Source organism: Mustela erminea, chromosome 14, assembly GCF_009829155.1.
Source record: "Mustela erminea isolate mMusErm1 chromosome 14, mMusErm1.Pri, whole genome shotgun sequence".
NCBI lineage: Eukaryota > Metazoa > Chordata > Mammalia > Carnivora > Mustelidae > Mustela > Mustela erminea.
The window spans coordinates 84,324,527-84,339,644 of NC_045627.1; the positions used below are offsets into that span (position 1 = coordinate 84,324,527).

At 51.1% G+C, this 15,118-nt stretch overlaps 1 protein-coding gene across 1 annotated transcript in view; it reads right to left on the reverse strand.

The window, feature by feature from the left end:
* The window catches only part of CPXM2 (carboxypeptidase X, M14 family member 2), a 125,253-nt gene extending 118,107 nt beyond the window's left edge, over positions 1-7,146 (reverse strand). The window contains exon 1 of the mRNA XM_032312218.1: positions 6,680-7,146. Coding sequence (XP_032168109.1) covers positions 6,680-6,986 — 307 coding nt within the window. The 5' untranslated portion in view covers positions 6,987-7,146. The remainder of the gene's footprint in view (positions 1-6,679) is intronic.
* Between the last annotated feature and the right edge of the window lie 7,972 nt (positions 7,147-15,118).

The following is a 15,118-nucleotide window of genomic DNA, read 5'->3' on the forward strand; positions in this document are numbered from 1 at the left end:
GCCTCTTGCTAAGGAACCTGCAAGAGAAGGACAGCCTTGCCTGAACACAGGGCAGGTTCTCAGGAGCTGCCCAGAAATGCGGTCTCTCAGGCCAGACAGCAGTCAGGGCTTTCTAAAGCCCCACGACACAGGCACATCCCCAGAGAACCCTTTCGAGAGACGGCCAGTGGGACGGCGCAGGTGGACGGGAAAGCCTCAGTGGCAGGGGTTAGAAATGTGTGCTCCGTGTGGCTGTGCGCAGGCCAAGGGCCATGACACCAGGAGGGAACAGGCTGTGTCTCATCAGGTTCTGAGAAAGTCAAGGGACTGGCGGAAGCAGAAATCAAGGGAGCGGGTAGATCCTGAAAGGCAGGTTGAATGGTTGAATGAGACGTTTGCCTCTCTTCATCGGTGACCTTGAAGGTCTGGGGTGGAGACGGGGGCACAAGTGCAGTACTGGAAGTACTTTTTTACCAGGGCCAGACCAAAATCAACCAGTCAGCCAATCAGTCTAAAGCTTTCCCCTCCCTGCTCAGCTGTGTCTTCCCCGGGAAACTCGCTGGCCATCCTCTGCTCCTCTGGGCCAGCCTTTTGTGCAACTTGGGTGTCCCTCAAGGGCCCAGGGAGGGCCCGCCACTCCCAACCTCTAATGCACCAGCAGACACCTTCCTGACTTGCAACCAAATAAGAAGCCCTTTGCTTTTCTAGAACCAGCACAGGAAGAGCAGCAAGTGCGGACATGCAGGGGTCTGGGCAGGGCACCGTGGGCCTGTCTCAGTCTGGCCTCCATCTGGAAAGAGCCCGAGATGCAGCCTTGGGTGCCGCTGTGTATCTGGGAAGGGATTTCGTGAAGTTCAAGTAAAGAAATGGAGGGGAAAAGACCCGGAGAAGGAAACTCCAGTAACGCAAGCCACGTGCAGAGCAGGACCCACGAGGACTTGGCCCAGCTGGGGTCTCTGGGGAAGACAGTGGAAGGTGCCCCCAAACCATGTCTCTGAGCACAGGAGACTGGAAGCTGACCCATCACATCTCTGGGAGCATGGCTTTTTCATCCCTCCCATGTCATGGCGAGGAAGCCGAGGCCTGGAGAAGTCACCTATGCCCATGAGGGGCAGAGCCAGATTCTAGTCTCCGCTCTCTCTGAATCCTGAACAAACTGCCAAATAACCACACGTGGTTTGCATGTTCAAGCATTCCATAAAAATCTGGGACGCTGCAGTCTTAAATTAACACTCTGGAGTTGTTTTGTGCCCCTCCGACCGTTCTATGATGCCTGGACGCGTAGCCAACTGGATGCCAGCTGGTTATGGACACTAGTCCTTTCCCCGGGCCATCCAAAGATACCCTAATTTCATGGGCTCCGTGATCCCAGAGTGGCAGCTATGGTGGGGGACCTCGAAAGGCCACAGCGGGCCGAGCCACGGCTGGAGATGCCAAGCCCAAGTGCTCAGGCTTCCTGGCCCCACTGGGGATACCCAAAGGAGAGCCTCATCCCCACACTCCCGACTCTGGGGCCCCAGCTGCCCTTGTCCTGGCACTGAGGGCCCCCTCTGCTATGAGATCTGGCAGCCATGGTCACCTGAGGCCCCTGGAGAACATGATGGCTGGTTTTAAGAACCAGGGCATCCAGCCCAGCTGTAGGGAGTGTCTTCAGGCCCACGCACAGATGCTGGCTTCTGGAACTACGGGCACAGACCAGGGACTGCCAGCATGAATAGTTGACTTTGGAAAGCATCTTGGAAAGAGAGGTGGTGTCTTAGAAAGCTGCTTGCCGATGCACATCAAGCAACCATTTTTTTTTTTAAGATTTTATTTATTTATTTGAAAGAGAAAGAGACAAGGTGAGCACGAGCCAGGAAAGAGGCAGAAGGAGAAGCAGACTCCCTGCTGAGCAGGGAGCCCGATGCTGGGGCTCCATCCCAGGACCCCAGGATTATGACCTGAGCCAAAAAGTAGATGCTTCACCTACTAAGCCCTGCAAGGACCCCTCAAACAATCTTTTTAAATTAAATGTCCTTTCCCCCAGGACTCTGTAGGGAATTTATCTGGACAAACACTTTGGATATAACTCTTCAAGCGAGCGTATAATATCCCGATGTAAAGAGTTCTTTCTCTTTGTTCACGTGTGCTGATGGTGCCGGGACCGCTTGTAAAATACACAGCGAAGTCCTGACAAGCACATTCCCCGGATCTTCACGCTCTGGCTGGGCCGAGAGAAGACGCTTCCCTCCGAAGGCCACCCGCAGCAAGACACTCTGAAGAGTGACCGGCCAAAACTTGAAAGCGAGGCTCCTTCCCGCAACTGGCCGTCAGCTCCCAACAGAAAGGGCTTTTTTTACAACCACATATGCTCCAATAACAAGTCTTGGGTTATTTCACCCAGCGGCTGGGGCACAACACAGTACAAAACGCAAACTCGCTGCTTCTGGGCACAGACATCCAAACAAACACAGCTCGCCACCCACTCTGCAAATTCCACGGGCTCGGGACTGTGGACCAGGCCTGCGGCTGTGACGTGGGCGTGCCCATACCCAAAACAGTGGTGCATTCTTGCCTGTCCTGGAAGAAAGCAACAAACAAACAAACAAGCAGGAACCCAAAAGCAATAGGAGGAAGAAAAAAATCTTCAGATCACCTACTCAGAGTGTCAGTCACCGGACTGTTTGTTTCTTACTACCCCTTGGAGGGAAAAGACAAATGATTTACGTTAATTATGGTTCAACTCTCTGTTCCATTTTACTTTCTACCAAGAACATGGCCACAAACCAAGCCCGTCAGTTTGGAGATGACATACAAAAGGTAAGTACACCCCACATCCACCCCCATGCCACAAATGTGCTCCCCATCCTGTTCCCCACGCTGGACTAATGGAAAGCGGGGACCTGGGACTCCGTCTCTGGCTCCCAAAGTATTCCAGCTGCAAAGATCTAGAAACTACTGAATTTGGCCAGCAATAGCCAAATAAAGGGGATTAGAAAAAAGCAGGTAGTCAGGTCTCGAACAAGGAAGAACACTCTAGCAATCAGTACTGCTCATCCAATGAACGTGGTAGGAAGAGCCCATCGGTGGAAGTGTGTGAGCTGAGACTGCACAGTCCAGTGTTGGAACCCTGCAGTGAACAAGAACTTGCGTGCAATGATCACATGGTTTCCTTCAAGTTCTGAAATCCTGGGATTAACTGATGTTCACAGTGAGGATCTCAGAAATTGTCCAAGAGTGAGTCCCACTGAACCTCAATACAAGAGGTCCTCAGAGGTGACTGGGTGGCTCAGTCGGTTAAGCATCTGTCTTTGGTTCAGGTCATGTTCCCAGGGTCCTGGGATCGAGCCCCACATCAGGCTCTCTGCCCAGCGAGGAGCCTGCTTCTCTCTCTCCCTCTGCCCCCCACCCGTGCTTATTCTCTCTCTAGTGCTCTTTCCCTCTCTCTCTAATTTAAATAAATAAATAAGAGGTCGTCAGGTCTGTATCCCAATGCTAAGAGTGGCTCCAGGAACCTATACATGTGATAAAACCACAGAGAACACATACTCACACGTGCACATAAAAACTGCTGAAATGTTTAGTATGTAATCTAGTTCATAGTGTTGTACCAATGTCAACTTCCTGTTTTGAGACTGCATAGAGCATCAATCCTCAGCCCACTAGGGACACCTGCCAATATCTAGAGACATTTTCAATTGTCCCAACTAAGAGGAGGTTGCTACTGGAGGCCAGGGAGTTGAGACCAGGGAAGCTGCCAAACATCCTACAGTGCACAGGAAAGCCCCTCCGTGCCACCCCCACAGCATACACAATTGGCACAAAATGCCCATACTGCCAAGGTACAGAAATCCTGTCCTATGTTTCCAGAAAGCATCATCACTGGGGTACACAGGACCTCACTGTACTATGTCTGCAATTGCCTGTGACTTTATAATTATTTCAAAATCAAAGCATTAGCAACTTCTTTAAAGATCCCACTCTGTTGAGCATATCAGAGCTCTACTTCTCAAGGAATCTGTTGGACCTTCATGGAAAAATGCAATGGTCTCAACTAACCCAAGGACCAAGCTGCCCAAGCCACCTCCAGGAGAATGTCAACATGAGCCATCCGCTGCACATTTTTAATGTGTTGGCATTAAAGAAGAGCCACAGGTCAGGGCCAAATTCACACCAAGATCAAGTCCCCAGTGTCCTAGTTTCCTTAAGCAGACCTTCCTCTGGGATTAAGACAACACTCCTTCCAGAGCCTGCCTTATGCAAGACAAGAGCTATTCAAAAAAGATGTTACCGCCTATGGTGACAAAGCACGTGACTGATTTTAAAGTAGTTATAGACATATTTACCTTCTTATCCATCTTTAAATCCAAGCCCTCACTCCCAGGTTAGTCCTACAGAGTCTGATGCACGGCACACGCACACCCACCCCGCGAAGCCAGTTCCTGAAGCCCACGCTACACACCCCAGGCTGCTGCACAAGGTTCCTTCCTCCATCTATGCCTCCCCACGACCTGATGGCACCTGGGAGACAGTCTGATGCCGCGATGGATCTTCTCAGCATGGTGTCCCTGAACACAACCACCACCGAGTCCCCTGATCGAGTCATTGTTAAACCAGTCTCCTCCACTTAAGAGTCTAGGGTAGAAGGTTTCATTGGCCAAACACCCCAAAACATGGGCGGGGGGGGGGAAGAGGACAGGAGTTTGAGTGGGATTAAATGTCCCACTTTGCTTGTCTTCGTTGGTGGGCTCTTAAAAACCCACGCAAGTCATTAAAAAGAGTGGCGGGCCTGGGGCGGCAGCTCTCCCAGGAAGCCTCAAAGCTGAGTGTCTGGAATTTCCAAGGACCTTTTCCCATTTGGGGATGAGCGATGCGGCCCTCAGCACCACGGGGGTCCCTTTTCCAAAGCCCCCCAACTTCTGTGCGGGCTACAGGGGCAGGGGATGACCTGTGCGCCAGACCCCCAGGACCTCACCCAGCACCTGGCATTGAACAGGTTCTTGGTAACCACCTGCCGAACGAATGAAGGGCTCAGAGGTGGACAAGCTGACACACTAGAAGCTTTTGTGGAAAAGCTTCTAAAGCAAGTGACCAAGTAAAAAGAGGTGACAGGCGCAGGCCTTCGTCCTTTGCCGACGAAGACACCAAGTGCTGAGCCCCCAGACCTGGATAAGACATGTGATCTTCGGACTCAGCCTGGGCTCCTTCCACACTGCCCCTGCCCTCCCCCGAGCAAGCCCCAGAACCCCGAATACGTGTCTCCCACCCAGCACTGCACTAATCACACAGCAGACACTAAAAACCAAAAACACACAAAAATATGATTCAAACTACCAAGCAAGGAAGGCCTTGAGTTAAAAATAGGCACAGAAAGGCTTTCCAATCTTCCAAGCCAGCAAGGGACACTAAGTTACTGCAACTGTCAGCGCCTACCGTCCCTCATCTGTAAAATAAAAACACCCAGCCCTCCGCACCACTGAAAGAATCAGCCCAGACAATTGTACATAAAGCTCCTAACAGAGTCCCAACAGATGTTCCACAAACGTGACTGTCTCTTCCCTCCTGCTATTCAACCACTGTGGTTTTACACATCTTGATTCCCATAATTCCCCCAGAAGATACTGGAAATTCTGGACGGTTCTGTTCGGGGTTACACAACTCGTAGAAGTGCCTGCCCGTTGGCAGGGTCGCTCACACACTGGGGCATGGCAGGACACTTCCCCCACACACACACATGTGCAGAGGCTGCTGAGACGGGTCCACACATTCAAGAGATCTGTGTCCCCACCTCCTCCCTCTCCCTCTGCCTCCTGCTGACTTTCTGAAGAGTTTAACCAAACAAAAGCAATTCCTCCCATGCCAGGAGCCACGCAATGGTGCCACCAGCATTGTATCTCCTTTCAAGGAAGGCCATTACAAGGCCAGAGAATTTGGCTACAATCCTGCTCACTCCCCAACCCTGAAATACTAGGACCAGGGCCTCCTGCGATTTGAGCAAAGAACATCTGAAACAAGAGAAAAAGTCCCCTTCACAAGGAGTGAAACGGAATGGAAGTCATTTGCCAAGACAGGGCTGGCAGAGACGCGCGGTTGGGAGAAGGGTGTGCGGGTGGATGGAAGGCGGGCGCCGCCGGCTGCCAGGCGCCCCTGGGCTTTCCCTCCATCTGGCACAGGAACGTCCCCAGCAGAGGCTCTGCCATCCTGCCCCAACTGGGCAGAGATTCCGGGGACCCACAGAACGCGGGAGGGAGGGAGCTGAGAGGGGGTGCTGGCTGCGCAAAGGCCCACTGCTGGGCTTTCCCCCAGAAGGAGGTTGTGCCAAAGCCAGGCGGCCCTTCACTCGGCCACACTGTAAATTCACTCCCAAGAAAACGTCCTGTAGTAAGACCTGAAGGGGCGTCTGGCGGAAAGAGCCTCTGCCCAGCCCACTTCAGACCTGGGCCACCAGCTCCGCGGGCAGCTTCCCTACCGCACAGCTCCACCTCCACCTGCGAGGGATGCCTTCCGGGGTCGGTCCGGGAAGCTCCAGGCAGCCCGAGGGATGCGCGACTCAGCCCGGGGGGTGGGGGGAGGGACGCGAGGGGTGGGTGCGCGGGCTCTGGCATCGCCGACACACACGGGCCTGGAAGCCAGCTGTCCCCACCCGCAAGCGGGCAGCCGCTGGGGGAGGCGCGCAGTCACGGGCGCCCCCTCGGGCCGCCCCGCGCACAAAGTTACTTACCTGGTGGAGGCGTCTCCGGGGCCAACTTGTCCCTCTTGGGAGCTTTCTTGAGCTTGGTCGCCTTCTTGGGCGGCCTGGGCTCAGGCAGGCGCGGCTCCCGCTCCCCGTCCCGAGTCCCCGCGGGCAGCGGCGGCGAGAAGGGCTCGGGTTTCGGCTCCCGGCGCGCGTAGTAGGGCTCCCGGCTCCAGGTCTCCTGCACGTAGTAGTCCGGGACCTGGAGGGTTGCGCCCTGGGCACCCACCCCGGCCAGGACCACCGCCAGAAGCGCGAGGGCCAGTGCCAGCGCGGCGGCCCCCCGGCGGGCCATGCCCGCTTCGCCCCGCGCCCCGAGAAGGGTCACGGGCGCCGGGAGCGCCGGGTGGGCGGCGGGCGCGGGCGGCGGCGCGGGGCAGGGGCGCCGGGATGGCAGCGAGGCGCACGGGGCACGGGAGGCAGCGGGCCGGCCGCGCGTGTGACCGGCCGGCGGGGCTGGGCCGGGCTGGGCTGGGCCGGGCCGGGGGCGGGCGCAGGGGGCCGGCCCCGCCCTTCAGTCTGCCCTCCCTCCCCGCGCTGACCCCTCCGAAGCCGGCCCTGGAGGCAGGTGTCGGAGACCCCTTCATCCCATCAGAGGTCTCCAAGCCTCATCCGGTTCTGCTGCCCCGACGCCGGCTGGTGAGCTGCCGGGCTAGGCGCTTGCTTCCGCAGAGTCTCAAGGGAATTTCTATCCAGGAGGAAACTCGAGCCGGTTCCCAGGTTGGAGAAGCGCGACCCACCAGGAGAAAGGAACTGCCCTTGTCCTAAAGCCAGTTAAGGGCAGATGCCTAGCTTCCAGCTCTCCCGACCGCAGCTCCGACCCCGGCTCCGCACCTGGTTCCCTACCAGACACGGTTCTCCCCTGACCATGCAAACCTTTCGCTCAACTTGACCGTGATCTCATTTCAGGAACTGTGAATAAGGAATTCCTGAGCCCCGGGATCCGCAGGGCTCCAAGGAGTAATGTTTCCGTGCGGGCGGGGCCCTGGTGACCCTGGAGGGCCCCAGCCCCTGGGAGGGGGTGTCTGTTGTACAAGAGAGAGAAGCCGCAGTTACCCTAGGGCTGCTGAACTCAGAGTCGCCAAGGTCTTGGGTTACATCCAAAGTGCAGACTCCCGCGGGAAGGTTTTCTAGTTGAGTGTGCGGGAGGGAGCTCAGCCACTTTTGAGAAAGCACCTTCTCTCCTGGACCACTTTGTTTCGGTCCTTCAGGCTGGGATTGGGGGAAACGAAGCCTGCTTTGGTTTCCTCTTGCTGCTGTAACGAAGTCCGGCACACTTAGTGGTTTAAAATAACCGCTATGTACTATCTTCATAGCAATGCGGGTTAGAAGTGTGAGCCATGTCACTGGGCTAAAATCAGCAGGCTGCGTTTCCCAGGGGAGCCTCCGGGGCAGAACCTGCTTCCAGGCTCCCACTGAGTGCTGGCCCAGTTCCCTCCCACCAGGTGGGAGCAGCCAGGTCCTGAGAACTTGCCCGAGGTCAGCACCCCACTCTCAACTCCGCCTGCCTGTCTGTATTCCTCCTGACGCTTTCCATGAGGAGTTCTAGCCGCTTCTCCCTGGTCCCTGTGTGTGGGCCTGACACCTCAGAGCCAGGGCTGGCATGCTGAGCGTCGTTTCCCACCCCGCCCCACGGCTTCAAACCTCTCTGACCTCCCCTTCTGCCCGATCTTGCCTCCTCGGGTTGGAGGAAGGGCTCCAGTGATAAGTCAGGCCCACCCAGATCATCCAGGATAATCCCGTTTAGGGAACTTGAGTCACATCTGTACAATCCATTTTGCCCTATAACCTAGCTAGCAATTGGCTGGGGAGGCCTTTGAGGGCCATTCTGCCTTCCCCAGGGACAGACTGAGCCTCGACCCTAGTTCGGGCTATCACCTTCCCAGTCCTTGGGGCGCTGGCATCCCAGGATACCGCTGAGCTGAGTCAGGGCATCCGGGCAGCCTCCCCATCTCCCTGGAGTCTCACTTCTGAGCCCACGCAGTGGGCGGGGCTTGGGCGGGGCTTGGGCCGGGCCATTGGCCGTCTTCTACCACTCGCCTCTCCATTCGCCACCTCATCTTCTCTCATTGTCTTCACACAGGCCGCTTAACCAGGCCATCCTTTAGTGCAGATCTGGGGTTCCAGGCTGCGGACCAAAGAGAATGGCCAGAGTGAGGATAGGAGGCTACAGACTGAGGCAGGGCCCTGCCCTGTTTCCAAGGGCCAGGAAGCCTTGGACCTATCAACAGGCTTCACACCTGCAGAAAATTCTGGAATCCAGAACCAGCAGAGATCTCCAAAATGACAGAGCAGAATGGCCCTTTTCCCCCTCTCTCCGCTCTCCACGTAGGCCTGGTCTGGGCCCGGTTCAGGACCCCCTGTGGATCCTTGCCCACCTTCGCCCATGATCCTTGCCCACCTTCGCCCTCCCCAGGGCTCACCCACGTGGGACTCTTTTATCTGAAGCCACGCCCTCCCAACAACAAAACAGGGCTTCAGTGGCAAAGCCTGAGCAGGTGAGGCCCTCAGAAGTTACAGCTAGCTCTATGAAGCATAACCAAGGGGATCATCTCGAATTCTCCAGAAGGGGCCTAGAGCCCCTCCAGACAGGGCGGCACGGCGCACCACCTCCATCGGAGACCCCAGAGCCGGCTAACCTTGCAGGGACCCAGCACCCCCCCCAATCTACTGAGAGATGGACTTGAACATGGGCGTGTCCGGAATCTCCTCCAATCATTCTGATACAGTTAAAATCTGAGACTGACCTTCTCTCTCCCATTTTACAGAGGAGGAAACTGAAGCCGGCAGTCACCCGGGGACACATAGCAAACTACAGCCAAGACTAACCTTTATCCAATAATTGAAGTCAGGCAGTATGAATCTTGGTAACCCCAAACACATAAGTTCTAAAAACATTTTACTCTCCTGGCACCTCTTAGCCAAATAAAATAACACACACCTACTCTGCGGTGTCTGGGTTCAGACACTGAAACTAAGGTTCAGAGAAAGCCCCTGCTCCAACGTGAGCCTCGACAGGTCCCTAAAATCAGGAAACAGATCCCGCTAATCACTGCTCTCCCTGGGATGGCTGGCTTGTTTGTTTTCCACAGAGAGACACATAATTAAAGCAAGCAGAACAAAGAGAACAAGAATTGATTGCATCGACTGCCAATTCTCCCGACACATTAGCAGCCTCCTGCTGGGTTCCTGGAGCTGCTTTTATCTCCCTCCGGCTCTCTCCTTCTGGGCTGCTCACCTGGAAATGGGCTGGGCACAGACAGCGTTCAGGAAGTGTAGGAAGACAGGATGGCCAAGCTTACTCCCCCTCTTCATCCCTCAGCCTCGCCCTGCTTCTCTACCTGGCCATCATCTGGCCCAGAGACTCCGCTCACCCTTCAGCATCCCCAGATCAGGACTTTGCCCCATTTATGCTCTACTTCCTACTGCATCTGACAGCTCAGGAACTCCTAGTGCTTCTCGCAGCCGTGTTCTTGAACTCGCCTCTTCCTCCATCCCTCCAACTTTCCCATTGTTCAGAGCTGCCAGCCAGATCGTTGGAACACATGCGCAGCAGGCCCCCTTGCCTCTGGCCTCTCTGACTTGCTATCTACCCCAAAGGAGAAGCTATGGAGAAGCTCCCTAAACATAAGCTCACTTATGCTGCTGCTGTCCTACTGAGGACCAGAGAGCTTACCAATCCCACGCAATCCTGCCACATAGGATTCAGGTTCGCCTGCTCACCCACACTAGGCCCTCCTGGGTCACCCACGGCCCCAAACAATAAGGCCTCCTCTTCATTTCCCCTTACACAGTGCTTATTAGCTCTTTATAAAACAGCAATTATTCTAACCTGCTAATTTTACATCCTCCACAGAAACAAGAAAGTTTAAGAAAGACAGAAACTTCTCAATAAATTCTTGTTGCATGTCTCATCTTGGCTAAGCGTTTTTTGTAGCATTGTCGGAGAGTGCTTCTTTTTGAAGTGAGATCTTTTTGTTCTCAACCTAATAATTTGCTTACTTAGCTTAAGTCTGGGATCCTAACAAAAGGCTGTTGGCATCTCCCAAGAGTGTAAGTGGGGCTTGGTTAAGTGCTAACTTTTACTGGATGTTTGCCATGCTATAAAACCAAAACTTCCAGCAGGGTCTAGCGCTGCAGACAACTTAGAAACCAAAATGGCAGCTCAGAATCCCTCCTGGTTTTTCTGAGTTTTTAAAATGGTGTCCTTTAAAGTCAACCCATTGTTTGCTTCAGTTGAGAATCTGTTATGGACATTTCTGTTAAGGAAGGTAAGCCCGTGTTTATTTACTCCTTCACTCTTTCCTGAGACTCAGGATTCCATTAAGCCAATCTCTGTTACACAACATAAATCTCTACTTGTCAAATAATCCTCAAACACCTTACAGAACTAATAATTTTTCCAATATTTATGAGTTGCACGGCAAAGATTTATGTTAAGCTGCTTGACAAGGAACAATAGAGTGTACAGGTCCAGAGAACATTCTGTTGAAACAAATGTTGTCAAGACATCAATACTTTTATAGCATTTTTCATAACAAACTCTTCACACCTGCTCATTTCCCTAATTATCCCCGAGACTTTTACACTCAGAGAGAATGAAGATGGAATTGTGGGGTTTTTTTGTTTTTTCAAGATCAGTAATTTGAAAAATTAGCTGCTATATAAAGAAAAATACATGCTCAGGCACAGTTGTTGCTAAAAATATAGTCTTGAGATAGATGCTCACAGAGAGAGATACTAAGTTGTTATGGCAACTATGATTATAATTATGAAGCTGGAGGGTTTTTCCCGTTCATTACTGTGTTGAGATGTGGTGGTTTAAATGACAGCGCCCTTTGTAATGTCCTCAGTCTCATTACTACATAATTACCCATTTCGTATTTAATTTTCAACATGTTTGTTCTTACTCCTATGCTCTGTAGATTTGGCATCTGCTGATAAAGCCTTATTCTTAGTTTATGGGTCCCCCTGCCACCCAGATCCCTTCATTTTCATTTTGACCTGGGGAAACTGGCTCTGGCTTAAAAGATTCCATTTGTAAACATAAGACTTGGTAGTGAAACTGTTAAGAAACCCTGCTCACGGACACCTAGGGAGACACCAGACTCAGAACAGCCAGAGGCTGCTCACCAGCCCTGGAAAGTCAGCATTTCCTGGCCACCTACTGTGTGCAAGAGAACTTGAAGATATGACTGATCTAAGCTTTATGCTGGTTTTTGTCTGTTTGTACTCCGTCCAATCCCCATCCCTCTCAGCCCTCTGCATCCTGGAGCTTGACTTTGACAGGCTGAGTATCCCTGACCTCTGGTTTCTAACTGGGTATGGTCAATGGGAGGTACTGGCAGCAAAACATCAGTTTATTCAGGAGTAGCAGAGAATTGCAATGTGGAATAAGCTATAGCAAAAGCACAGTCAAGTCCAGAGAGCAAAGGAGAACAATGCTCTTTTATAGAGGAAAGGGAATGTTGGAAGAAGTGTTAGAAATGAAAAGACCAGGGGTGCCTGGGTGGCTCAGTAGGTTAAAGCCTCTGCCTTCGGCTCAGGTCATGATCCCAGGGTCCTAGGTCCGAGCCCCACATCGGGCTCTCTGCTCAGCAGGGAGCGTGCCTCCCCCTCTCTCTATGTCTGTCTCTGCCTACTTGTGATCTCTGTCAAATAAATAAATAAAATCTTTTAAAAAATAAAAGAAATGAAAAGTCCATTGGAGTTTTGAAGTATGGTGGCCTTTCATTGGCTGATTTGTGGCCAACTCTTATTGGCTGGGCTGTTGCCAAGGAAGAAGGAAAAACTTTCTTCTGCTGGGTAACAAAGTAGTAACCACTTGGCAAAGTCTGTCTCTTCCTTTTGGATTTGCAGTTGAGGACAAGTGGCGGGGTGTGAGCACTCCTCCTGCCAGCCCCTGACTCCATTGTAGGGGGGGATCCCTTTATTAATATTCATAGCAGTAATGACTTCCTGCAGGTTTAAGCCCGATGTCTCTAGTCTCTGGTGACTCAGTATTCTCCCCCATCCTGTAGCAGAGGGAAATGGAAACAGTTCAATCACTTGCTGATAGTCACCCACTTAACATGTGATTGAATCAGGAATTGAAGCTCCAGCTGTCTGTCTCCAAAACCTTGGCCTCCACCCATGCTCTTCACCATCTCAGGGCAAAGGGAATTCTGGCCCATCCCATGGTCCAAGATGCACTCAGACTAAGTGCAGAGCAAGGGTGTAGCCCCAGTGGTGGTCATGAGGAGGTCTGGGGAAATTTCTAGCCCTTCCTTCCAATGGGATGGCTTAAGATCTAAGTTTCTCAAATTCAGAAATTCTGGAGCTGCTCCTGTGGTCACTTAATGCGTGAAGAGAAGGAACACAATCTTTTCATTCACATGAAGAGAAACTCAATGCAAAAGGCCAAGAAACTAATCCTAGGAAGATGCTGCCCCATCCCACAACGAACTACCACCATCCATGCTCATTGGGCTGCCACACTTTGTCCCAAAATCAGAAGAAAGGGCTTGGAAGACCCTGTCTCTCTCCCCCCTGTCAGGGTGCAGGGCTGTCTAAAACACCAATGCCAAATGCAGTTGGTCTACAGACTCATGGAGGCCCCAGGGACAGAAAAGTCAACCCATACCTCTAGCCCATTCTCAGGCAACCAAACCCAAAATCAGGAGTCTCACTGCAGTTTCTGCAGGAGAACATCCCCACATCTCCCCACATCCCTGAGCTTGATAGCATAGAAACTGAAACTATAATAAGAAAGCAATGTGAACCTAAAAAATCAAAAAATTTAATAAATTCCTAGGAAGAAAAATGCCAAAGTTGACACAAGAGAAAACCCAAACAAGAGAGAACCCAAAGTTAAAATAGGAGTCAACTAGTCTTTATAAAGTAGTTCCAATGGCTTTACAAATGAATTTACCAAATTTTTTTAAAAGCCCAAATTCTCGGGACGCCTGGGTGGCTCAGTTGGTTAAGCAGCTGCCTTCGGCTCAGGTCATGATCCCAGCGTCCTGGGATCGAGTCCCACATCGGGCTCCTTGCTCCGCAGGGAGCCTGCTTCTCCCTCTGACTCTGCCTGCCACTCTCTCTACCTGTGCTTGCACTCTCTCTCTCTCTCTCTGACAAATAAATAAAATCTTTAAAGGAAAAAAAAAAAAAGCCCAAATTCTCATCTTACAAAAGCTTTATTCTGGGAAACATAAAAGGGAAAGCTTAGATTGTTTTATGTGGCTAATGTGATCTTGATTCTAAAACCAGAGAATGGCAACATAAGACTATAATGGGATCATTTCTTGATGAACAGAGATGTAAAAGATCCTAAGTCAAATATGAGCTACCTGAATCTAATAGTTTATTTTTATATATGGTATAAGGAAGACTGTCTTGTAGGAATGCAAGGATAGTTCAACAGGAAAAAAAAATTATGTAATTTATCAAATCAACAGACTAAAAGACAAAAATTATATAATTATGTGAATCAATGACTTGTCAATGAATTATCTGGATCAGAAAAGCATTTCTTAAAATCCAACACCTATTTCAGGGAGAAACCCTTAACAAACAACAAATGAAAGGGAACCTTCTTATCTTGATAAAGGTTATACATCAAAAATCCACAGCAAGCATGATAAGTAATGGAGTCAACTTAATGTATTCTCTTTAAGATTGGATTCATAGGAGAAGAATCAATGAAACAAGATGGAATTGGGAGGGAGAAAAACCCTTAATCTTAATCTTAATCTTAATCTCACAAAACAAACTGAGGGTTGCTGTGGGGAGGGGGTTTGGGAGAAGGGGGTGGGGTTATGGACATTGGGGAGGATATGTGCTTTGGTGAGTGCTGTGAAGTGTGTAAACCTGGCGATTCACAGACCTGTACCCCTGGGGATAAAAATATATGTTTATAAAAAATAAAAAATTTAAAAAATATATTATTGAGGGGCACCTGGGTGGCTCAGTGGGTTAAGCCGCTGCCTTCGGCTCAGGTCGTGACCTCTGGGTCCTGGAATCGAGTCCCGCATCAGGCTGTCTGCTCAGCGGGGAGCCTGCTTCCCTCTCTCTCTCTCTCTGCTTGTCTCTCTGCCTACTTGTGATCTCTCTCTCTGTCAAATAAATAAATAAAATCTTTTTTAAAAAATAAATAAATAAATAATAAAAATGAAAAATATTATTGAGAAGTAAACGAAATTTATTATAAAAAAATCACAAGGATTATCAACTTTAAATACAGGAGGTAAGAAAAGTTTTTCTGCTAAAATGGTATCTATGAACTTGATGCAAGATGAGAAGCCAAGCCATGGAAATAGTGGGAGAAAGAGTGATTCAACAGAAAGAATGGAGGAGTAAATGCCACAGGCAGAACATTTTAAGGGAGGTTATAGGAGATGAATATTGGGCTGTTTGGCTGAAGCAGCTAGGTAAGGGAGAGATTTATGA